This window comes from Lampetra fluviatilis, chromosome 61 (assembly GCF_964198595.1).
Source record: "Lampetra fluviatilis chromosome 61, kcLamFluv1.1, whole genome shotgun sequence".
NCBI classification, from domain to species: Eukaryota; Metazoa; Chordata; class Hyperoartia; order Petromyzontiformes; family Petromyzontidae; genus Lampetra; species Lampetra fluviatilis.
This window is the reverse complement of record NC_136335.1, coordinates 6,642,962-6,667,397: the sequence shown is the minus strand read 5'-3', so window position 1 is coordinate 6,667,397 and position 24,436 is coordinate 6,642,962. Positions and strand designations below refer to the sequence as shown.

The following is a 24,436-nucleotide window of genomic DNA, read 5'->3' as shown; positions in this document are numbered from 1 at the left end:
TTGCGACCCTTCGTGAAAGCGCTGCTGTGGGTGTAAGGCCTCCCCAATGCTGCCTTGGCTGTGGGTTTTTATTTGGACATACTTCACCACGCCTGTCAATGCGGGATTAATGAAGGGCAGCGTACTTCAATCGGGACTACCATTGGTACGGCTATTTTAATACACACACTTTACAGGAAGGACAAGATCAAAGGGCTCGCATAATGCAGATGCATAATGTACGTAGACTCAGTAATCCCCCCCACTTTGCGCAAGAGCACAGAAGCGTGGTCACCACATCTACGCCTCTACGTAAGGAACGAAACAGGTGGACTTCACAAATCTGGCTGTCGCCTGATGAAGCTGGTTGTAATTACTGGCGAAACGTCGTAACTCAGATTGTAAATGTTGTGGCTTAGCTCTCCAACACACAACCTGTGTGCTGTACTAGTATACTACACTATATACTACACTACTATACACTACACTATTATACACTACACTATACACTACACTATACACTACACTATACACTACACTATACACTACTATACACTACACGACTATACACTACACTATACACTACACTATACACTACGCTACTATACACTACACTATACACTACACTATACACTACAATATACACTACACTATACACTACTATACACTACACCACTATACACTACACTATACACTACACTATACACTACTATACACTACTATACACTACACTACTATACACTACACTACTATACACTACACTACTATACACTACACTACTATACACTACACTACTATACACTACACTATACACTACACTACTATACACTACACTACTATACACTACACTATACACTATACTATACACTACACCACTACACTACTATACACTACACTATACACTACACTACTATACACTACACTACTATACACTACACTACTACACTACACACTAGTGCTGTACTAGTGACGAATTGCCCACGTTCTGTTTACGTGACAACCCTTACTAGTTGGCTGTGTCGGGTGGTGGCGGGTTTAACGGAACATTCATTTATTTATTTACGCGATCTCACCCAAAAAAACCACCACTGACTGGACACAGTGCAAAATAGCGTTGTAGCTCATCGGATTCCTCCAGTGTAGATACATATTCCGATTCTGGTTCGTAGATACATATAGAGAGATACGTAGACACAGAGACGAATGGAGACCTGTCGAGCCCCATAGAGACTCACAGAGACATTAAAGAGACAGCCACACGGTGCGACTGTGGCCATGCAAGCCACAGCTACGGAGCGCACGGTGAACCCACCACAGTGGTCGTCTGGGCTCGTTCAACGCAGGAGGAGGAGGAACAGCGACACGACACGAACTCTCTCTGTCTCTGTCTGTCCGCTGAAGCCCTCTCGTCGTGGCGAGCAGCAGCAGCAGTCGCATAGGCAGCAGCAGCAGACCTCCACATGGGTATGGAGCTACTGAGCACATTGCTGCTGCTGCTGCGGATTCCATGAGCAATTTTCGAATTGCGCAGAATTATTCGTGATGAGCAACTATCAAAGTCTAGTTCACAGCGTAGCGAAACAGGAGGCCTTCATCCAGCAGTGGATCGTCAAAGGGACCGGACATCATTACGTTGTTTTTTTATGGTTAATCATTATCGCGCCGTTGCTGCTGCTGTTGTTGTCTGGTAGAAAAGCCTCGCGTGTTTGTTTGTGGGACTGTGACTTGCACTTAAATGAGCGGTCTTGGACTATTTGAGTTGTGGATTCCGGGGTTGATCATGGACAAACGCGATTAGTGAATGAGGTGTGTTAATTGGGCAAGAATTCTCCAGCTGAGTCGGTTGAGTTTAAGATTATTCTGGTGGCCGGGTGGCTTGGAGGTTATCGACGGCGTCCTTAACGATTGTTTAGCCCAGGAGGGCCTCGCTGGATCATCTCACGACTGCTCCTCAGGAGGATGCTGTCAAGTTTCAACACTTAGCGATGTTTGCTGCTGTTGCATTATTCCAACGGGAGTCATCCTGCGGGGATATTTCTATTTTTACATTTTTTTGTTCAAATTCGCCAAATCTGCTGTCACGTGATTCCGACACGCACGGCGACCTGCGTAGGGGGGAAGGGGGGGACCTTGCCACGTCCACGGCGAGTGAAGCGGACGGCGACACGCGCCACCGCGCTCACCAGAGGAGGAATCCGATGAGCTAATGAGCTTCTCTCTCTCTCCTTTACACGCTTTCTATTAACTCACTCCGTCTGTTGTTGTTTTTGTTGTTGTATCCTCAAATCTTGTAACTAAATATTAACCCACTTCCCAATGTGGTATCGACTGCAAACTTGGTATACTTATGTCATACTGATGACAATAGCATATTCTATCATTAAAATAAAAAATAAAAATTTTAAACATTTTACACGCTTTTTTATTTAACTCACTCTGTTGTATCCTCAAATCTTGTAACTCAATTTTAACCACTTCCCAATGTGGTATCGACTGCAAACTTGGTATAAGTATGTCATACTGATGACAATACTATATTCTATCATTGCAAATATAAAATATATATTTTTAAACATTCTTTTTTACATGTTATGTTTCGGCTTGGGTCTGATTGTCCACGCTCAACTGACGTTGGCTGTAAATCACCACGGTCCCTTACGTTATGGCAAGCTTCGGGACCACTTCCTGGAGTCGTGGAGTTCTTCCATTACTCGTACATTTCACAAAAGCCTGTTTAAAAAAAGTTTTTTTTTATATATAACTTATTTTCTCACAGACGTCCAGTTAGGGGACACGGGGTGGGTGATGGGGGGCGGGGGTCAGAACGTTACGACAACAAACGGTACGCCACACACGACAGCTGTGCAAAGTACAAGACAAAGGTCAAAGGGAAATCATAATTTTTTTTTTTACCAGGGCGGCCCCTTCGATTGGAACCACGGAGCTGTGCGACCCTAACTTGTTTAGAGTTGAGAGGCAGAGCGGTGACAACAACACTGCTCGTTGTTGTGTTCAGCTGTTTGTTGTCCTTCAGCCCCCGCACCTCCCATTAGCACGGTTGGCTGCGTGCGGTGAGAAATTAGTTCAACATTCGTACGTCTTGTCCAGAGACTATGGTGCAGTGTTGAGTCTATGGGCAGTGTTGAGTCTATGGGCAGTGTTGAGTCTACGGGCAGTGTTGAGTCTACGGGCAGTGTTGAGTCTACGGGCGGTGTTGAGTCTATGGGCGGTGTTGAGTCTATGGGCAGTGTTGAGTCTATGGGCAGTGTTGAGTCTACGGGCATTGTTGAGTCTATGGGCGGTGTTGATTCTATGGGCAGTGTTGAGTCTATGGGCAGTGTTGAGTCTATGGGCAGTGTTGAGTCTATGGGCAGTGTTGAGTCTATGGGTAGTGTTGAGTCTATGGGCAGTGTTGAGTCTATGGGCAGTGTTGAGTCTATGGGCAGTGTTGAGTCTACGGGCAGTGTTGAGTCTACGGGCATTGTTGAGTCTATGGGCGGTGTTGATTCTATGGGCAATGTTGGGTCTATGGGCGGTGTTGAGTCTATGGGCGGTGTTGGGTCTATGGACAGTGTTGAGTCTATGGACAGTGTTGAGTCTATGGGCAGTGTTGAGTCTATGGGCAGTGTTGAGTCTATGGGCGGTATTGAGTCTATGGACACTGCTGTTTAATGTGTATTCCAGTGGAGGGGTTGGAAGGGGGGTGCAGACATATCGACAACGAGATTGGGCACAGGGAGGAGGAGGAGGATGATGAGAGATGGACACAGGTGGGTAGCAAGCATCTTGCCTGATACGTTCAGTTGAGATCCGACTCCCTGGTGAGGCAAGGGCGTCTCACGGACTCACGACCGCCGGGGTCTCACGGACTCGCGTGCGCCTGCCGCTACAGCGCGGAGCGGCGGAGACGCTGAGCCACGCGCCCTGGCCAGGAATTGTTCTGCAAAGTCTCGGGGGCCCGCCGGACTGCGGCGAAGAATGTGAATGTGTTTTTGTGCTTGGGGGAATCCGATGCGCTATGAAGCTTTGTTTTTTTATCACAGACTAGCTTTACTACCCGCCTTCGTCCGGGATTTGGATTCACCACGCCCGGTCGCCTTTGTCTCCCCAGTGGTGATCTTCACACACCAGACCAGTGAATTGTTTGAGGCTGAGTCGACCTAGGGGAGGCCCAGGACTGGTTCAAATAATCGTCACTGGCGGTGGCCGTGAGCGGGAATCGAACTCGGGTCGCCGGGTTCGTAGCGCGGCGCGCTAACCACTGCACGACAATGCGTGACGCTTCCACGTGCGCGGGTCACATGACAGATGTGATGTCACAGCTCACTTGCCGTGCAAAAAAATATGCATTATCGAGCTCCCCCCCCCCCTCGAAAAAGAAATAAGTGTATTTTTATAATTTTTGCATGGTGTACAGTCTGGAAAGTACCCACATGGCAAATTTCAAGTTTGTTGCATTTCAGGAAGTACGCTAAACATCTTGAACAGACACACATAATCACAACTTTGCCTTTAATATATATGGAGATGTCCAGTAGGCACGGGGTAAGATTGTTACAACATCAAACAGTTACAAAGAGACACGACAGTATTGTAAAGTACAAGAAAGGTAGACAAATGACCCAAGCGCATACAAATGCAACTAAACCATCCCTTCCTACCAGACAAATCCCACCGAGGTATTCACTTATTGTTCAAAAGTGACCCGGCCAAAAGTGGCTTATTGTGTGGACATTTCTAGCAGCAACACAATCGGAATTGTTTAAATGCGTGTTTCTAAATGTGGAGAGAAAAACCGGAGGATCCGGAAAAAAATCCACGCGACCACGGGGATGAGAGAGACACCGCAAACTCCAAATATACAGCAGCAGGCGTCAGGGTCGGTATCGAACCCACGACCTCCTGTACACCAGGCGAGGTAGCTAACATCTCAGCCACCGTGATGATGATGAGAGAGAGACACGCAAACTCCAAATATACAGCAGCAGGCGTCAGGGTCGGTATCTAACCCACGACCTCCTGTACACCAGGCGAGGTAGTTAACATCTCCTAGCCACCGTGATGATGATGAGAGAGAGACACGCAAACTCGAAATATACAGCAGCAGGCGTCAGGGTCGTGATCGAACTCACGACCTCCTGTATACCAGGCGAGGTAGTTAACATCTCAGAGCCACCGTGATGATGATGAGAGAGAGACACGCAAACTCCAAATATGCAGCAGCAGGCGTCAGGGTCGGTATCGAACCCATGACCTCCTGCACACCAGGCGAGGTAGTAAAACATCTCAGCCACCGTGATGATGATGAGAGAGAGACACGCAAACTCCAAATATACAGCAGCAGGCGTCAGGGTCGGTATCTAACCCACGACCTCCTGTACACCAGGCGAGGTAGTTAACATCTCCTAGCCACCGTGATGATGATGATGATGATGACAGACACGCAAACTCGAAATATACAGCAGCAGGCGTCAGGGTCGTGATCGAACTCACGACCTCCTGTATACCAGGCGAGGTAGTTAACATCTCCTAGCCACTGTGATGATGATGAGAGAGAGACACGCAAACTCCAAATATACAGTGGCAGGCGTCAGGGTCGGTATCTAACCCACGACCTCCTGTATACCAGGCGAGGTAGTTAACATCTCACCACCGTGGCGTCCCTGAAATAAATAAATAAAAGTTATGAGTTTAAATTGCATCATCAGAGCCGAAGCCGCTCCGGAGAACTCGGCCATTGTCAGACGTTTCACGTTTCTCTCTCTATCCCTCGACAATAGAAACGCAAAGCCACTTCCGTTTCGAAAAGACGGCGGTCGGGGACAATTGTCGTCTCAGCTGATAATATCTGCGTGGCTGGCTACCTTGAAATAGCAGCGATGACAATGACAACATCAGTGATGACCATGACAATAGCAGTGATGACAATGACAATAGCAGTGATGACAATGACAATAGCAGCGATGACAATGACAATAGCAGTGACGACAATGACAATGACGATGGCGACCATCCAGGATCGTCTCGCAGAGTCTTAAGGCTGTTGCTGCTGCTGCTGCTGTTGCTGCTGCTGCCGCTGCTGCTGCTGCCTCTGCTGTTGCTGCTGCTGTTGCTGCTGCTGCCACTGCTGCTGCTGTTGCTGCTGCTGCTGCTGCTGTTGCCACTGCCGCTGCTGCTGCTGCCGCTGCTGTTGCCACTGCCGCTGCTGCCACTGCTGCTGCCACTGTTGCTGCCGCTACTGTTGCTGCTGCTGCTGTTACTGCTTCCACTGCTGCTGCCGCTGCTGCTGCCACTGCTGCTGCCACTGCTGCTGCTGCTGCCGCTACCGCTGCCACTGCTGCTGTTGCCACTGCTGCTGTTGTTGCTGCTGCTGTTGCCACTGCTACCACTGCTGCTGTTGCTGCTGCCGCTGTCGCTACTGTCGCTGTCGCTACTGTCGCGTGCCATTTTTGCAGCGTTTGGGATGTCATTGACCAAGTCGCGGTCACTTTGCGTGCGAGTGCGAGAGCGTGCCCGGTTTAAACCGAGCGCGGAGCGGCGGTGGAGCGGTTAGCGCCTCGCTGCGTTGCGAACCTCACGACCTGGGTTCGATTCCCGCTCGCGGCCAACACCGGTGACGATTATCTTAACCGGTTATGGGCCTCCCCCAGGTCGACTCAGCCTCAAAATGAATACCGTACCCGGTACGGTGTGTAGTAAACATGGCCACTGGGGAGACAAAGGCGGCCGGGCGTGGTGGTGGCCACCCACCTGGCCCCCTCGTGTGCCACGGCGCCGACCTTCACAGGGCGCTGCTCCTCGTGAACGGCACTTGCCCCGACAGTCTGTTGAGGCTATACGGGGGAGAGGGGGTGGAGGGGTTTTTGTATTTGTTTTAAACTATGGGGGGGGGGGTGGGGGGGTTGAATAAAAACAACGAGCGATTTGAGAGGAGAGCCCTGGGTGTGCGATGCGTTGCAGGTCAACTGAAGCTCTCCATCGACGTGGAGGAGACGTCGCTCAGCGTCCACGGTGAGTGCAGCCCCCCCCCCCCCCCCCGGGCAGCGTCCACCTCCAGCGGGGGACCTTCAGCCAGCAGCGGCTCCACCGTCACCTCTGTGGTCGACCACAACCAACACCACCACTGTGGTCGACCACAACCAACACCACCAGCACTGTAGTCAACCACCACTACCAGCACACTCACCACCGTGATCAATCACCACCGCTGTAATCAACCACCATCACCACTGGTCAACCACCACCACCGCTGTAGTCAACCACCACCACCACTGCAGGTCACAACGACACACTCACTCACTCACTCATCCACTCACCGACTCACACATTCAGAGTCATTCACCCATTCACTCAGCCACTCGCACAGTCACTCACCACCGCTCCCACTCACCACACCGCAGGTCACAACTCACCTCTCTCTCTGCTCCTTCCCTCACACTGCCGCACTCTGGAATTCCCTCCTCCCATCATCATCATCGTCACCCTCGCCTCTCATTCCCAACCTCTTGTTAAAATAATAATAATAACCACAATTCAAGATGTGTGTTACACTCTTACCGAGTGCGACTCTAATAAGAGTGCTGTTTGTTGCTAGCCCCTTGGCGTTTTGGGGCTTTTGGACGTCTGCTCCGCAACAACGGCTTGTACAAAAACAAAGTGACCCGGGAGAGTGGTGGTGCAGCGGTTAGCGCGCGAGCGCTACAAATCTGGCTGCCTGGGTTTGATTCTCGCTTGCAGTTGAGTCGATGTTGATGTGGACTTCGGATGAATGCGTTGTACGTTTACGGCGGTGTCTGTGCGTTATGTGCGATGGGGAGCGGTGGCGCAGCGGTTAGCGCTACGCCGTGCTAGGAACCCGGCGGCCCGACTTCTATTCCCGCTCACAGAACCGGTCATGGGCCTCCCCTAGGTCGACTCGGCTTTTAATGAGTACCTGGTGTGATGTGTGTAAACATCGCCACTGGGGAGACAAAGGCGGTCGGGCGTGGTGCTGGCCACCCACCCCCTCGTGTGCCGTTCTGGTCTTTCGTAGGTGCTCGCTAACAGCACTTGCCCCAACAGTCTGTCAAAGGCTATACGGGTGATCTTTGTCTTTGTGTGTGACTCAGTCATGGAAGCCAAGGGGCTGGTGGGAAAGGAATTCCAGACCTGCAACTCATACGTCAAGGTACCATTATTATTATCATTATTATCGGCCCTTCGCAAATCAGTTGCTGGAAGGGAGCAGGGCATGAACGGGAGATCGGAGGGACAGGACGGAAAAGGAACGGTGAAACTGGAGCAGGAGGAGGGAGAGTCTGCATCAGGAGGAGCAGGGTGGGGAGGAATAGGAGGGGGAGAGGAGGAGGGGGAGGGAGGGGGTGGAGGAGGGGGATGGATGAGGATGGCGGGGGCGGAGTTGGTTGGCGGGGGAGGAGGGGGAATAGGAAGAGGAGGAGGCGCAGGAGGGGGAGGAGTTTGTTTTTCCAGCAGGCGGTGACGGTGGGAGGGGTTCAGAGTGGGGGGGGGGGGGCACATGGAAGTCACGTGGTTTACGGGAGGCTCGATCCTTATGGAGAGAGAGATGGGGTGAACAAACGGTACTAACGCCTACGGAAACACGGGGAGGCGATGGGAGACGATATTTAAACGATTGAACCAAGCTTGGGCAATGAATCGTGACAACCAAACCGCCGGAGATGAAGGTCGGAGGTGGGGGTGGGACGAATCCTACGCCCCCCTCGTGTTGAGCCGGCGCTCGGCGATCAGACGGACGGACGGCACTGCACCTCCAGTGCTGTCGCGACGCCCTCCGCTCACTGCGTCAGCTCGAACGATGCGACGGGGATCTCTTAACCTCCGCCGTGAAGTGGCAGGCGGCGCGGTGGTGGTCGTGGTGAATGCCAGCCGCGGCGTTTACCAGGGCGGCCCGCTGGGGCTCAAACCGTGACGCTCGCTGCACTCCCGTCCGGGCTGAGTCGCCTCTCGCGACTCTGACGGTCACTACCCCTCGCACACCCCCCCCCCCTGCCTCTGCCCCCCCCCCCTCACCCCACGTTTTAGTTGGCGCTGGTGCCAGATCTGGAGCGGAAGCAGCGCTGCAGAACGAGGATGGTGCCCGACTGCAAGGGCCCTGTCTTCCACGAGCACCTCGCCTTGTAAATCGCCGACCCCAAACACCACCGCCCCCTCTCCTCGGCGCGCTGTGGTTACATTCAAAGCGACGCTATTGGCTGCGTCGCTAAAACGAGCCTCTCCCGGATCGATAATATCAGGGAAGATAAAATTAAGCAAATGCACGGGCTCGGCCACATTGTTATCCGCGGGCCTTTTATCTGCTAAAGTGTTGAATTCGTGACGGTGACGATAATGATAACAACAACAACAACGACGACGGTACTGTCCAAGCCTCCTCCCTCCGTGACGTCACCGAGCGTCGAGATGACGTCTCGGTGACGTCATCACAGAGGGAGGGGAGATGCACGCCCACCCTGTGACATCATTGCCTGGGCCTGAAAGGCTGAATCCACCAAGCACCGGGGCTTCTTCCTTCCCTCTTGGCATGTCACTCAGAGAGTGCCGCAAAAAAACACTCAACGCATCCGTCAGCAACAATGCATAGCCTTCAATGGAAGTATATATAATAGCCGATGCTTCGGGCAATGGTCCTTTTTCATGGCACTATAAAAGAAGAAGAGCCATCGTCTGAGACATCACCCATTTTATATATGTATTTTTTGTTCCCCCTTTAAAGTCAAAGTGTGTATTGACGTGGAACACGTTGAGCAGTATTGCTAACTGCGCTTGTGCACCCATGCCAACGCAGCAGCAGCATCACCACTAGGGGATTTGCTTAATGGCATCGAAACTTTACACTCAACATCTCTATCGTGCTGGGTGACCTTGACGGGAGCCGTCGTGACCCCGCGTGGCACACACGTGGCCTCGTGGAGAGGCAGGCGGATGGAGATTAATGATGATTTATCTTCCCGCACGCAGCGTTTTGCAGGCGGAGGATGAACACAAGAGGCTACTCATCGGCGTGTGGAGCTTCGATCGGCAAAGCCGGTGAGTCCCGGTCACAGCGAGCAAGGAGAGCACGTGGAGGGGGAGTGGAGTGAGATGAGGGGGGGGGGAGAGGTAGGAGAGTGTGTGGAGGGGAGTAGAGTGAGATGAGGGGAGAGGTAGGAGAGTGCGTGGAGGCTGGCTGGAAAGTGGAGGCAGGAGAGTGCGTGGAGGGGAGTAGAGTGAGATGACAGGGGAGAGACAGGAGAGTGTGTGGAGGGGAGTAGAGTGAGATGAGAGGGGAGAGGTAGAAGAGTGCGTGGAGGCTGGAGAGTGGAGGCAGGAGAGTGCGTGGAGGGGAGTAGAGTGAGATGAGAGGGGAGAGGCAGGAGAGTGCGTGGAGGGGAGTAGAGTGAGATGAAAGGGGAGAGGCAGGAGAGTTCGTGGAGGGGAGTAGAGTGAGATGAAAGGGGAGAGGCAGGAGAGTGCGTGGAGGGGAGTAGAGTGAGATGAGAGGGGAGAGGCAGGAGAGTGTGTGGAGGGGAGTAGAGTGAGATGAAAGGGGAGAGGCAGGAGAGTGCGTGGAGGGGAGTAGAGTGAGATGAGAGGGGAGAGGCAGGAGAATGCGTGGAGGGGAGTAGAGTGAGATGAGAGGGGAGAGGCAGGAGAGTGCGTGGAGGGGAGTAGAGTGAGATGAAAGGGGAGAGGCAGGAGAGTGCGTGGAGGGGAGTAGAGTGAGATGAGAGGGGAGAGGCAGGAGAGTGTGTGGAGGGGAGTAGAGTGAGATGAGAGGGGAGAGGTAGGAGAGTGTGTGGAGGGGAGTAGAGTGAGATGAGAGGGGAGAGGCAGGAGAGTGTGTGGAGGGGAGTAGAGTGAGATGAGAGGGGAGAGGCAGGAGAGTGCGTGGAGGGGAGTAGAGTGAGATGAGAGGGGAGAGGTAGGAGAGTGTGTGGAGGGGAGTAGAGTGAGATGAGAGGGGAGAGGCAGGAGAGTGTGTGGAGGGGAGTAGAGTGAGATGAAAGGGGAGAGGTAGGAGAGTGTGGAGGGGAGTAGAGTGAGATGAAAGGGGAGAGGTAGGAGAGTGCGTGGAGGGGAGTAGAGTGAGATGAAAGGGGAGAGGTAGGAGAGTGCGTGGAGGGGAGTAGAGTGAGATGAGAGGGGAGAGGCAGGAGAATGCGTGGAGGGGAGTAGAGTGAGATGAGAGGGGAGAGGTAGGAGAGTGCGTGGAGGCAGGAGAGTGCGTGGAGGGGAGTAGAGTGAGATGAGAGGGGAGAGGCAGGAGAGTGTGTGGAGGGGAGTAGAGTGAGATGAGAGGGGAGAGGTAGGAGAGTGCGTGGAGGCAGGAGAGTGCGTGGAGGGGAGTAGAGTGAGATGAGAGGGGAGAGGCAGGAGAGTGTGTGGAGGGGAGTAGAGTGAGATGAGAGGGGAGAGGTAGGAGAGTGCGTGGAGGCAGGAGAGTGCGTGGAGGGGAGTGGAGTGAGATGAGAGGGGAGAGGCAGGAGAGTGCGTGGAGGGGAATAGAGTGAGATGAGAGGGGAGAGGCAGGAGAGTGCGTGGAGGGGAGTAGAGTGAGATGAGAGGGGAGAGGCAGGAGAGTGCGTGGAGGGGAGTGGAGTGAGATGAGAGGGGGAGGCAGGAGAGAGCGTGGAGGGGAGTGGAGTGAATCCGGAGTGTTCAGCGGTGCCCGTTTGCTGTCGCAGGCACAGCGAGCTGCTGGGATGCATGAGCTTTGGCGTCCGTTCGCTGATGATGGCGGCCAAGGTACTCATGGGCACTGGGGGCGCATCGCACATTTCGCTCGCCTTCATCGCGTGGGTCTGGCCACGTTGTAGCAGTTGGAGTCTTGAGGCACCGCCCCCCCCCACAACTCGCTTATTGGAGAGTGGCAAGGTCAAGCTGTTGCTAGAGGATTGGCTCAGCACCACCATCACTACCACCACCTCCGAAATTTTCACCAGCATCACCTTTCGATGCATGCACCTACCCACCAACCCAAACACCATCACCTCCACCACGGACCACCACCACGGACCACCACTACCACCCTACCATACAATTCCACCACCTACCACCGCCCTATCCACACACCCACCCAGCTTAACACCACCACCGACCACCAAAACCACCCTACCTAGACACCCACCAGAACACCATCACCACCACCCACCCACCATCACCGCGCCCCCCACGCACCCGCCCAAACTTCATCACCACCACTCAACCATCAATCCACCACAATCACCCAACCACCACCACTACCACCACCCAAAAACCATCCCACCATCCACGCACTTCAACTACCACCCTCTCACCTCACGAGACATCACCCACCCACCAATATCCCCCACCCACCCACAATCACCACCGCTGTCCCCCACTGCTCCCCCCCCCCCCCCACTGCCGCCACGCCGTAGGACGTGAGCGGCTGGTACTACTTGCTGGCCGAAGAGCTGGGCCGCACCAAGCACCTCAAGGTTGCCACGCGGCGCTTCAGGAACCACAGAGGTGAGGATGTCGTTGAAAAAAAAACATGGACGGCGGAGCTGGACGTGGACTCTGGTTGGCTCAGGGGTCAGAGGGACCGGCATGGCAGAGAGACCCGGTTCCACTCCGGGTTTTGGTTGCTGCCTGTGGTTAAACCGGGTTCTCTGGTGACAGTGAGTTTATGGTCTCAGGCCGGTCACTAAGGACTTGCACAGAGACCCATAGACTCACAGAGACCCATAGACTCACATAGAAACCCATAGACTGAGATAGAGAACCATAGACTCACACAGAGACCCATAGACTCACATAGAGACCCATATACTCACATAGAGACCCATAAACTCACAAAGACCCATATACTCAAATAGAGACCCAAAGACTTTATAGAGTCCTACTGACCGATTTCGCTATGGATGGAAAGCAGACATCCCAGAGAAAACTGAATGTATTCTGCTTTGTTTGAGTTGATTTGTCATTCATTGTGCTGCCAACTCGGTAGCAGCAGCAGCAGCGGCGGCGGCGGCCATCTGTTTGAATGAATCCGATGTTTACGATTCCAGACAGGCTGGGGCAAAGTTCATGGCCGGCATCAGCGAACGTCTCTTCCTGTGGCCAGCACACGGTGAAGGTGAGCGCATGCAGGCGCGCACACCGGTTATCGCCACAAAGTTTTGACGCGCGTGAATTCACAGCATCTTTTTTATTGGGCTACGTCCCCGCTGTCACGGTGCGTACGAAACACGCGCTGGGTAGGCACCACGGAAATCCGCATGCGATTCCTTCCCTGACTTGTTCGTTTTGTCCAGGTCATGGTTTCGCGCGGAGCTGAGGGTTTTGGATTCACGATCCACGGCAAGGATCCCGTGCGCGTTCAAAGCGTCGACGCAGGCAAGTGCGAGCCCTGTCTGCGGAGGCTCAACAGGGACACGCGCACACGGGCACACGCTCGGTGAGCTGGCATCCCCTCCCGCCGTTAGCTCCCATCTATTTTAACTTTGCCGACGCCCACTCGCCCGCCAGCACCCGGGCCTCCATCGCGTTCGCCGACAGCACTGCGGCCTTAAGGGAATAGAGGCGACTTCTCGGGCGACGGCCCTGACACAGCGCGATGTAGAGAGAGGGGGGGGCGGGAGCATCATCGTCGCGTGATTGCTCGGTCGATGGAGGGGGCGGGATTGGGGGGGGCTGTGGGGGGGCTACCCCATCTTTGTCGTCGTGTGTAAAGAGGCAGCGCGATCCAACGATGGCGTCGGCGTTGGTGCTCCCCGCGGTGCAGGGAGCCCGGCCGAGGGCGCGGGCCTGCGGCCGCTGGACGCCATCTTGGAGCTGAACGGGCGGCCCGTGTCCACGTGGAGCTGCGAGGAGCTCGCCTTCTCCATCCAGTGAGCAGCGGAGAGAGCACGCACGTGCATACGCGAGCATACGCGCACATGCACACACGCACACACATACACACGCACACACGCACACACTCGTGCCCAAATGCCACTACGGTTTTTGAGCCGGCAGCTCCACTCTTACACAGCCCCGCCCACTGCTCAGGGAACCCCGCCTACTGCTCAGTTAACCCCGCCCACTACTCAGGTAGCCCCAGCCCACTATTCAGATAACCCCACCCATGACTCGGGTAACAGCACCCACCGAATTTCGCTCCCAGTCATCGATGTCATCGACAGCCATGGTCAGTCCACCGCTGGACGTTGTATATCTACTTACCTCTCACGTAGTTAATTCACCTACACTGGAGTGCGTGCCTGCAAATATTGTACCTGCCTATCAATGCAAACGCGTTTCTGTCTGTGGATATTTACCCGCTGCACTGATGTTCTATGAAGAAGGGCCGTTGGAGAAACGTCGACTGTTGTATGTTTTTCCTTTTACAGCCACGCACATGCACGGTGTTATTGATGGATGCGTTGGGTTGTTATTGTTGACTGTGCCTGTGCACCACCGCCAACGATGCAGCAACAGCAGTGCCACAAACATAATTACTGGCGTAAGGCACTACCACTAGAGTAAGAGGTACACCTATCCATGCAGCGCGCCTCTCTTGCAGTTACTGCCCGCACAACGTGGTGCTGGGGGTGGAGCGGTGCGCTGGCTGGGGGCGGCCGGTCGCCACGGACAACACACTGCAGCCATCCTCCCAGCATGCCCCCGGCTGCGACAGGACCTCCGGGGTTAGAGGTCGCCGGAGCCGAATGGCGGGAAAGGAGAACGAAGCTCCCGCGGGGAAAAGGGAGCCGGGCAAAGGCGTCATACCAAAGGAATACTTCCCGGCCTCAGGGGTAAATGCCGCTCGTTGTAGTCACGGTTCTGAAGAATCGAACTTCTGGGCAGGTCGCGTACGTTAGGATCTGTGTCGTAACACCCTCATCCACCCCGCCACCCGACATGGCCGATGAACAAACGCTGCCAATGTACCGCCGCTTCAGCGTCACACCAGCGGGGGTGGTGAGAGAGGGGTGCGTGGCTGCTGGAAAGCAATCCACGCCACTTTGGATGAAATATTTATTAATCGGGTTCGATAGCCGCTCGCTGGTAACGTCGGTGGCGAGCGGCGTCCGCACCGACTGGGTTCCCTCCCCCCGCACCGTGTCTGTCGTCAACACGTGGCGGTCAGCGTGGGCGAAGTGGCGTTCAAATAACCACCATGGCTGATGCAGCCTTGGTGGAGGGGGGGGTGGGGGGGGGTGTTGGGAGGTCCTTAAACCAGCGGTGGATTGACAAGTGGCTGGATGCATCTTTTGGTCTGCCGCCGTCACTCTTGCTGCGTCGTGGCCTATACATGAATAATTTCCTTTCGTTTTTCGACAGCTGACCAGGGCCGTGGCGTCCACCACGCAGCTTCAACGCAGAGGTAATGTTCTCGGCGTGCCTTTGTCGTGACGCGTGGCTCAGCCGGGAGAGTCTCAGGACTCTCTTCGAGGAGGGTCCTGCCACAGTTTCACAGCGGGAGAGCGAGGCTGCTGCTCAATTGCGCGCAATCACAATTGAGCACTTTGTTTATTTAGCGACTGGAGGAAGACCGGAGCGCCCGGAGGAACCCCCATGCGGAATAGGGGGAGAGTGTAGAAATCCGGGTGAACTAAGATCGCCCCCGCGTAGCCACGACAAGTGGTGATAGCGAGCAGCACCTATGAAGGTCGGCACGGCACACGAGGGGGTGGGCGGCCGGCACCACGTCTGGTCATCTTTGTTGGCAGCATTTGAGGCTGAAGCAGCCTAGGGGAGGCCCAGGACCCGTAGGCGCACGCACTCTGCAGAGCGAGGGTAGAACACACAAACTCCACGCGGAAAGGTTTCCCAAGTCGAGAATCGAACTCGGACGCATATTTGCTGTGAGGCCCGATTGGTACCATTGCAATGGACGTAAATCCACCGCCCCTGTCGACCCGGTGGCCTAAACGGTTTAGCAGCAATGAGTCACGTGGTGACGAGGTGACGACCAGGCACTCCCGCCTCTTGCAAGACATTTCGGCCACCGTGGATGAGTAGACCAAGTGACGCCCGGCGAAGCTACGCCATCCAGCGGCTCGCTCCGGATTCGGCACGCTTCGGGCTCCTCGCGACCCGCGTCTCGGCTCTCCGCAGATACATTTTCGGCGGGGTGGGCGTGAGCCGGCACTTGCACGGGCTGCGCCTCCGTACCCACCTGAGGGCCACGCCGTGGGAACTGATCGCGAACCCCCCCTCCCCCCCCCCCCCCGAACAGCCGGCGCTGCGGAGAGGTCGCGGGAGGGGGCGGCCTCGTGCCCACGCTCTCCATCCGCGTCATCGTCGGCGTCGTCGTCAACGGCGGCGTCGTCATCGTCGTCGTCGTGCTGCTGCTGCTCCAGATCGGGGTGCTGCGCCTCCAGCGACGCTCGTGGTGGGGGGCCGCCCCCCCACGGCGTGCGTCGCCCACCGCAGGCCGCACGTCCCGTCACGGAGAGAGGTTGGTTGAGTTCTGGGGGGGCGGCGGCGGGGGGGGGGGGTGATTTTATTGTTGTTGTTGTTGTTTTATTAGTACCGGGCGAGGATCCGTGATGGTAGCAGTTTCGTTAACACCCATTGACAACAACCAAATAGGCACCACGCACTGCGGGTCACAGTTCGCATCCGGCAGCCCACCCCGGTTACTACCGCGGGCCATCGTCATTGCGGTAAATATTTTGCCCAAAGTCCAAAAATTGGGATTCGACGCACATCGGCAGCATTATCCCCGACCGGCAGACTCGGGCCAACACTGTTGCTGCGAAAGAGACTCCGCTCCGGCCTCGCGCGTTCTCACCCCAACTTGGAACCCCCCCGGGGCACGACGCCGTGCCAAGTCCGTTGCGTAACCTCGCTCGGACACTCGGAGGATGGATCCCGGATGCGGCAGCAGCAGCAGCAGTTCTGGCAGCAGATCAATCACCGGGGGTCCGCTGTCTTTAGTTTGTTGACCTTCCCCCCTGCACCTCCGATTTAGCACGGTTGGCTTGCAATAAAGAAACGGCGACAATACGAAATGAACTCGGCAATTATATATATAGATTTTTTTTTTATCTTTTGATAAGCACAATACTCGTGCGCACAGCCGGGACAAAGCGTGGCACTTCTCGGGCACGCCGCTAATGCACATTTCTCCCCGCGGCAAATGGAGCGCGAAGTTTCTCAATCGCTGCCACAGAGTGTAGCCTCCACAAGGCGGCTCCTTCTCACCCACGGTCAGCGCCGCTCCCCCTCGCTGCCTCGCTCAGTCAGTCTCTCGCTCGCTCGCTCGCTCGGTCGGTTGGTCACTCAGTCGCTCGCCCGTACGCTCGGTTGCTCGCTCGCTCATTTGGTTGCTCGGTCGCTCGGTCGCTCCGTCACTCGATCGATTGCTCGCTCGCACGTTCGGTCGCTCGCTCACTCGATCGATTGCTCGCACGTTCGGTCGCTCGGTCGCTCGGTCGCTCGCTCACTCGGTGGCTCGCTCGCTCGCTCGCTCATTTGGTTGCTCGGTCGCTCGGTCGCTCCGTCACTCGATCGATTGCTCACTCGGTTGCTCGCTCGCGACAGCACACTTGGACCCACCACGTGGACGGATTCCGGCGATGTTCCGCTGCGAAAGTACCGGCCGATGGGAGTGGAACGGCACGGCGGCGTGTCGGGCGGGCCACAAATGCGGGCGATTTGTGGCACTTTGAGACATTTGTTAAAGTGCCTTGCAAGTGCGAATAATAATCATGATTGTTGTTACTGTTGTAGTGTGTTGAGTTGAGTGGAATATACGGACAGAAGGCAAGTTTTGTAAAACATCTACAGCTCGGGTCTCACGTTGAGTGACAATCCTTGCCGGCTGCCTCCGTGAGCAAAGAGCGTGGGGGGGGTTGTCCGTTGCTCTGTGCACGTGCGGAATAATTCGCGCGTTCGATTTTCGTTTAAAAAACTTTATTAGTCGATCGTGATTTTTCACGGGTAAGCATTTATTTGTATCTATTTTTTTATGCATATATATAAAAAAAACTTTCCAGGTGGGCCATTGTAACCGACGGGAGAGTGGCGTCGCGGCCACTAGAGCGGGCTCCCCAAAGCCCGCAACCGCAACTCCGCGCCACACTGCCTCTGAGCGGCGTGGCGCGGCGAGCCGCCCCCGCCGAGAGGCAACGGAGACATCCGCCCACGCCGGCGGGGGTCTCTGTATTTTGGTGGCCGCTTGCACCGCCCTAGCCGCCTGCTCGTCTCTGCTCACGCGCTGCGGGTGTGCGTCGGGGTGTGTGTTGGGGTGTGCGTCGGGGTGTGCGTCGTCGTTTTGTTCACGTGTGGCTGCTGCGTGCTCACGTCCGGTTGTTGTGTTCTTGTCTTCGTAGGGGTCAAGACGGATCGCCGCTATTCCGTCGGAGGTCACGAGCCCGTAAGTACTCGCTTGCATTCCTGTTGCAGCAGCGGTAGTAGCAGTAGTAGTCATAGAAGCAGCAGTATTAGTAACATCAGTCGTAGTAGAAGCAGTAGTAGTCCTAGAAGCAGCAGTATTAGTAACATCAGTAGTAGTAGAAGCAGCAGTTAGTAACATCAGTAGTAGTAGAAGCAGTAGCAGTAGTAGCAGCAGTCGTGGTAACAGCAGTAGTAGCAGCAGTAGTAGCAGTATTAGCAGCATTCGTAGTAGTAGCAGTAGTAGCAGCAGTAGTATCAGTAGTAGTGGTAGCAGTATTAGCAGCATTCGTAGTAGTAGCAGTATTATCAGCAGTAGTAGTGGTAGAAGTATTAGCAGCAGTAGTAGCAGCAGTAGTAATAGCAGCAGTAGTAGTGACAGCAGTAGTAGTAGTTTCAGCAGCAGTAGTATTATCAGTAGTAGTGACCGCAGTAGTAGCAGCAGTAGTAGCAGCAGCAGCAGTAGTAGTGACAACAGTAGTAGTAGTAGCAGCAGCAGCAGTAGTAGCAGCAATAGTAGCAGCAGCAGTAGCAGCAGCAATAGTAGTAGCAGCAGCAGTAGTAGCAGCAATAGTAGCAGTAGCAGCAGTAGTAATAGCAGTAGTAGTGACAGCAGTAGCAGCAGCAGCAGCAGTAGTAGCAGCAGCAGTAGTAGCAGCAATAGTAGCAGCAGCAGCAGTAGTAATAGCAGTAGTAGTGACAACAGTAGTAGTAGCAGCAGCAGCAGCAATAGTAGCAGCAATAGTAGCAGCAGCAGCAGTAGTAATAGCAGTAGTAGTGACAACAGTAGTAGTAGCAGCAGTAGCAGCAGCAGCAGCAGTAGTAGCAGCAGTAGTAGTAATAGCAATAGTAGTGACAACAGTAGTAGTAGTAGCAGCAGCAGCAGCAGTAGTAGCAGTAGCAGCAGCAGTATTATCAGCAGCAGTAGTAGTGACATCAGTAGTAGTGACCACAGTAGCAGCAGCAACAGCAGTAGTTGGTAGCAGCAGTAGTAGCAAGTGGAGAGTGACACGGAGATGACAGACCGCCTTGTGAGCGAGCGACGTGCCGGCCCGTGCCGCGTGGTGGTGATGTGGTCGTGCAGGAGAAGAAGGCGCCCGGCGTCTGCGGAGACTCCTTCCAAGACAAGCGGCGGTGCCGGCTCCGAATCGGGGCCCACATGGCCGAGTGGAAGAAGCCGTCGTCGTCGTCATCATCATCGTCGTCGTCGGACGACGACGATGATGATGACGAGATTGACACGCAACCTCTCAGCCACCGCCAGCACCATCAACGTCATCGGCACCATCAGCGTCATCGCCTCTCTCTGGACCACGGCCGAGGTTCTGCCGGTGCTGGAAAGGCCACAGATGCTAAGGTGAGGGGGGGGGGGGGGGGGGGGGTGCGGGGTTGTGTTTAAGAAAAAAATTACACTGCGGGCGACACGTGAGAGGGGGAAACACTCGATCCCATGCACACGGAACACGTGGAGGCTGTGCACAGCCAGGCCACGGCTCCACCCCAACGCCCCACGGGAAGGGAGTTTCACAACGACATCTGTGTGTGCGGTGATCCGCTAACCCCTCGCTGTTGCTGCTGCCTCATCCGCAGCGCTGGGTCAATACAGGCAGCCACGTGCAGCAGCGGCAGCAACAGCGTAGCCACTGCCACCACCACCATCACTACCACCACCACCGCCACCACCGCCACCACCATCACCACCGCCACGACCACCACCACCGCCACTACCGCCACCGCCACTACCGCCACCACCACCGCCACCACCACCGCCATGACCACCACCACCGCCACCACCACCGCCACTACTGCCATCACCACCATCACCACCGCCATCACCACCACCGCCACCACCACCGCCATGACCACCACCACCGCCACCACCACCGCCACCACTGCCATCACCACCATCACCACTGCCATCACCACCATCATCACCGCCATGACCGCCGCCCGGCTTGACCAGGCGGCTGTGCCAGCTCGTGAGTGCGGTGGCCTCCCACGCAGAGAGGAGGGGGGCCATGGGGGGGGGGGGCATGGGGGGGGGCCGAGGTGGAGGGTGTGGGGAAGGAAGCGGCGCACGAGCGCGGTGACAAGGACCACTGCTTGCTGTGTGGGGGACGCGTGTGTGCGTGTGTGTGCCCGTGTGTGTGCGTGTGTCCGTGTGTGTGTGTGTGCCCGTGTGTGTGTGTGCCCGTGTGCGTGTGTGCCCGTGTGTGTGTGTGCCCGTGTGCGTGTGTGTGCCCGTGTGTGTGCGTGTGTGTGCCCGTGTGTGTGTGTGTCCGTGTGTGCGTGTGCGCGTGTGTATGTGTGCCGGGTGTGTGTGCCCGTGTGTGTGTGTGCTCGTGAGTGTGTGTGGGTGTGTGTGCCCGTGTGCGTGTGTGTGCCCGTATGTGTGCGTGTGTGTATGCCCGTGTGTGTGTGTGCCCGTGTGTGCGTGTACTCGTGTGCGCGTGCGTGTGTGTGTGCCCGTGTGTGTGTGTGTGTGTGCGTGTGTGTGCCCGTGTGCGTGTGTGCGTGTGTGTACGTGTGTGTGTGTGCCCGTGTGTGTGTGTGCCCGTGTGCGTGTGGGGAGCGGTGGTGTAGCGCTTAGCGCGCTGCGCTATGAACCCGACGACACGGGTTCGATTCCCGCTCACGGCCAACACCGGTGACGATTATCTGAACCGGTCCTGGGCCTCCCCTAGGTCGACTTAGCCTCAAATGAGTTACCTGGTGCGATGTGTAAAAATCGCCACTGGGGAGACATAGGCGGTCAGTCGTGGTGCTGGCCACCCACCCCCTCGTGTTCATAGGTGCTCGCTAACAGCACTTGCCCCTACATTCTAAGGCTATATGGGGGATCTGTCTTTATCTTTGCGTGTGTGTAGATCTTCTCTGTGTCTACGCATGCCCCCCGGGGCTGCTTGTTAAGTGCGTGCGTGTCGGCGTGTGTGTGTGCGTGCACACGTGCGCCAATTTTGTTGCGCGTGTGCATGAGCTCATGTGAACGCGAGAGCGGTGGCACAACGGATAGCGCGCTACACTGCGCAACCTAGCGACCAGAGTTTTGATTCCCGCTCACGGTCCTGGGCCTCCCCTAGGTCGACTCAGCCTCAAATGAATGCCTGGCGCGAAACGTAAACATCTCTGCTTGGGAGACAAAGGCGGTCGGGCGTGGTGTTGGCCACCCATCACTACCGTGCGCCGTGCCGGCCTTCATAGCTGCTGCTCACTAACGGCACTCGGTTCGGCAGTCCGTTGATGATGAGAGGGGAGAGGCAGGCAGGGGCGAATCCATAGGCGGTGATGAATGTAACCTTTTTGAGATGATGATGTAGATGATGATGATGATGCATAACAAGCAGTTTGCTAAATTCATCTTTTCTAAATCTTATTCGACAGATCTCAGATCTATCGTTCCTTGCAGCTGAGCTGCAGGCAACAATTGTGGGTCCTACAAAAAAGGTGATGAGCTCTAGGATGGAGGTGGATCCCAGGGTGGAGGTGGGTGCCAGGGCGGAGGTCAGTCCCAAGATAGAAGTTGGTCCCAGGATGGAGGTGGGCTCCAGGACTGAGCTGGGTTCCATGACGGAAGTGGGCTCCAGGACGGAGGTGGGCTCCAGGACGGAGGTGGGCTCCAGGGCGGAGGTGGGCTCCAGGGCGGAGGTGGGCTCCAGGGCGGAGGTGGGCTCCAGGGCGGAGGTGGGCTCCAGGGCGGAGGTGGGCTCCAGGGCAGAGGAGGCGGTGCAACACGGCCGTGTCTCCAGCGCCACGGCCGCTTGGGACGTCGGGCCCGGCTCGGAGCTCCGTCGTGAGGGCCACCGTAACGAGCACGCAGCCATCAAGGAGACGTGCATGCTGGGACACAGGTGAGGGTGTTCACTGCACGTGTCATGTTCAGTCGGGGTTCATGCACGGCGGAGGAGGAAAAGGAGGAGGCCTCTGGGTGGCTCGGAGGTCAGAGGCACACGGAGCTCGCACCACTGGGAGCCTGGGTTCGAATCCACGTTCCAGCTGCTGCCTTTGGTGCAGTGAGTTGATGGTCTGAGCCCGGTCACCAGTGACTCGCGCAGAGACTCATAAATGCACATAGAGATTCGTTGAATGGCATAGAGGCCCATAGACTCGCACAGAGACCCATAGACTTACATGGAGACCCATGAGCTTACACAGACACATAGACTCACACAGAGACCCATAGACTCACACAGAGACCAATGTGCTGTCTAGAGTCCCACCGAGTTTAGTAAATGTAGCCGCTACCACAGGCAGCAGATGAGAAAAAGAAAGAGCCGCCGGCTGTACGGATAGCGTGCGCGGGTGAGCGGTGTGCAGTCCGAATTGGTTCATCGGCCCAGCCACCGCCCGCAGCAAGCAGCACCGCCACGGTGGCGACTCGTTACGTTCCGGCGACCGTCGCCACCCAGCGTCGTCAGACCGGGTCTGGCGGCAGGCCGGTTTCGCCCCCGTTGGGACTGGCCAGCGGCGTCGCACGCTCGCAACCTCTCCGCCTTGTCCAGACCACCGCCCTAACCGGAACGTTGCGGGTCACTGCAGGGAGGCCCCGGCAGAGGCCGCGACAGTGACAGTGACGGCAGCGGCGACGACGTGGCGTCGCGCGCGCAGCGAGGACGACCTCCTGGCGGCCACGGCGGCCGGGCGCCGCGGGGGCGCCACCCGGGAGGCGTGGCCTCGCGCCAGAGCGGGCGCCGCAGCTGGCGCCGCCTCTACGGACGCCGGGCGAGAGGCGGCCGGGGGACGGCACTTCCTGTCCAGAGGGAGGGCGTCAATGGGAGGCGACGACCCGGCCGTCTACGCGCCCTTCCTCAACTTCCAAAAGGTGAGGGGGCGACACCCCGGGGTTCTACGTCTTGCGCGCCCGGCACCACCACGTCCGGTATGCCTCCACTCTACACACGAGTTGTGGTTATTAATAGTCGCGTGCAAAACCTGTTCCGGTCTACCGGCGGCCCTGAAAATATTCCGGAAGAAATTAGGCCCTGGACTTGCACGAGAGTCCCGTAGACTCAGATAGAGAGCCATATTCCTGTATATAATGAGTCCACCAGACGAAGGTTGAGATGACACAACTCATCTTTAATTTCCGAGCGAGCTCACGCCGCGTGCGACCACTCCACTCCAAATCCCACCAGGAGGCGCCTCCATCGCCCCGCCTCATCCGGTGACATCACCACTCCCCTCCTGGGAGTTCCCTGTCTCTCTCACGCCCCCTCGCCTTCACTTTCCTTTCGTCCTCGACGTCACCTTTAACAGAAACCTGGGATCCCTTGGGTATTTATACCCCCGGATCGCGTCAGTATTAACGCTACATCTGCATAGAGACTCGTAGAAACAAATAGAGAGCCCATAGCTCTACATAGAGACTCACGAATTCCTCGTGGTATGTGTGAATGTTGAACTTCTTTCGCACCATACGTAGCCAACCGTGCCAATCGGAGGTGTGGTGGCAGGACGACAAACTAAACACAAAAACAAAGAGTTCGAAACAAATGAGTTTTCAATCTAAAAAATAATATGTTGTCAGTTCTAAAGAATTACGGAAGCAAATACTCACACAGAGACCCATAGACTCACACAGAGACCCATAGACTCACACAGAGACCCATAGACTCGCACAAAGACCCATAGACTCACACAGAAACCCATTTACTTACACAGAGACCCATAGACTCACATAGAGACCCATAGACTTACACAGAGACCCATAGACTCACCTAGAGACCCATAGACAAACAACATGATTCTGGATTGCCATGTGTCTGGGCCGGTGCCACCATCAGGAGGCTCTGCTCCAGAACCGGGGCGCCAGTGCAGGGGACGGCGCTGTCAGCCAGGGGCTCGGCACAGACCTCGCGTGTGAAGCCCCCAAGCACAAGCGACGAGCCACGGACATGTGAGTGAGAGTCCCGGCCCAGGCCATCGTCGTCATCATCATCTGTGTTCTGTGTGCCTCTGTGTGTGTTAGCACTGTGCAGGAAGCGGTGGTGCAGCGGTTTGCGCTACGCTGCGCGATGCAACCCGGCGATCTGAGTTCAATTCCCGCTCACAGCCAACACCGGTGACGATTATCTGCACCGGGTGTGGGCGTACCCTAGGTCGACTCGGCCTT

The 24,436-nt window shown here is 55.9% G+C and overlaps 1 protein-coding gene across 1 annotated transcript in view; it reads left to right on the top strand.

Annotated features, from left to right (window-relative positions):
* Positions 1 to 24,436, top strand: part of LOC144951246 (regulator of G-protein signaling 3-like) — a 50,902-nt gene that overhangs the window by 21,363 nt on the left and 5,103 nt on the right. The window contains exons 5-21 of the mRNA XM_078881396.1: positions 6,940 to 6,990; positions 8,088 to 8,146; positions 9,022 to 9,116; positions 9,958 to 10,026; positions 11,664 to 11,724; positions 12,378 to 12,468; positions 13,011 to 13,078; positions 13,257 to 13,338; positions 13,727 to 13,832; positions 14,507 to 14,738; positions 15,268 to 15,310; positions 16,166 to 16,387; positions 18,267 to 18,310; positions 19,412 to 19,684; positions 21,709 to 22,175; positions 22,864 to 23,146; positions 24,108 to 24,220. Coding sequence (XP_078737522.1) covers positions 6,940 to 6,990; positions 8,088 to 8,146; positions 9,022 to 9,116; positions 9,958 to 10,026; positions 11,664 to 11,724; positions 12,378 to 12,468; positions 13,011 to 13,078; positions 13,257 to 13,338; positions 13,727 to 13,832; positions 14,507 to 14,738; positions 15,268 to 15,310; positions 16,166 to 16,387; positions 18,267 to 18,310; positions 19,412 to 19,684; positions 21,709 to 22,175; positions 22,864 to 23,146; positions 24,108 to 24,220 — 2,359 coding nt within the window. The remainder of the gene's footprint in view (positions 1 to 6,939; positions 6,991 to 8,087; positions 8,147 to 9,021; positions 9,117 to 9,957; positions 10,027 to 11,663; positions 11,725 to 12,377; positions 12,469 to 13,010; positions 13,079 to 13,256; positions 13,339 to 13,726; positions 13,833 to 14,506; positions 14,739 to 15,267; positions 15,311 to 16,165; positions 16,388 to 18,266; positions 18,311 to 19,411; positions 19,685 to 21,708; positions 22,176 to 22,863; positions 23,147 to 24,107; positions 24,221 to 24,436) is intronic.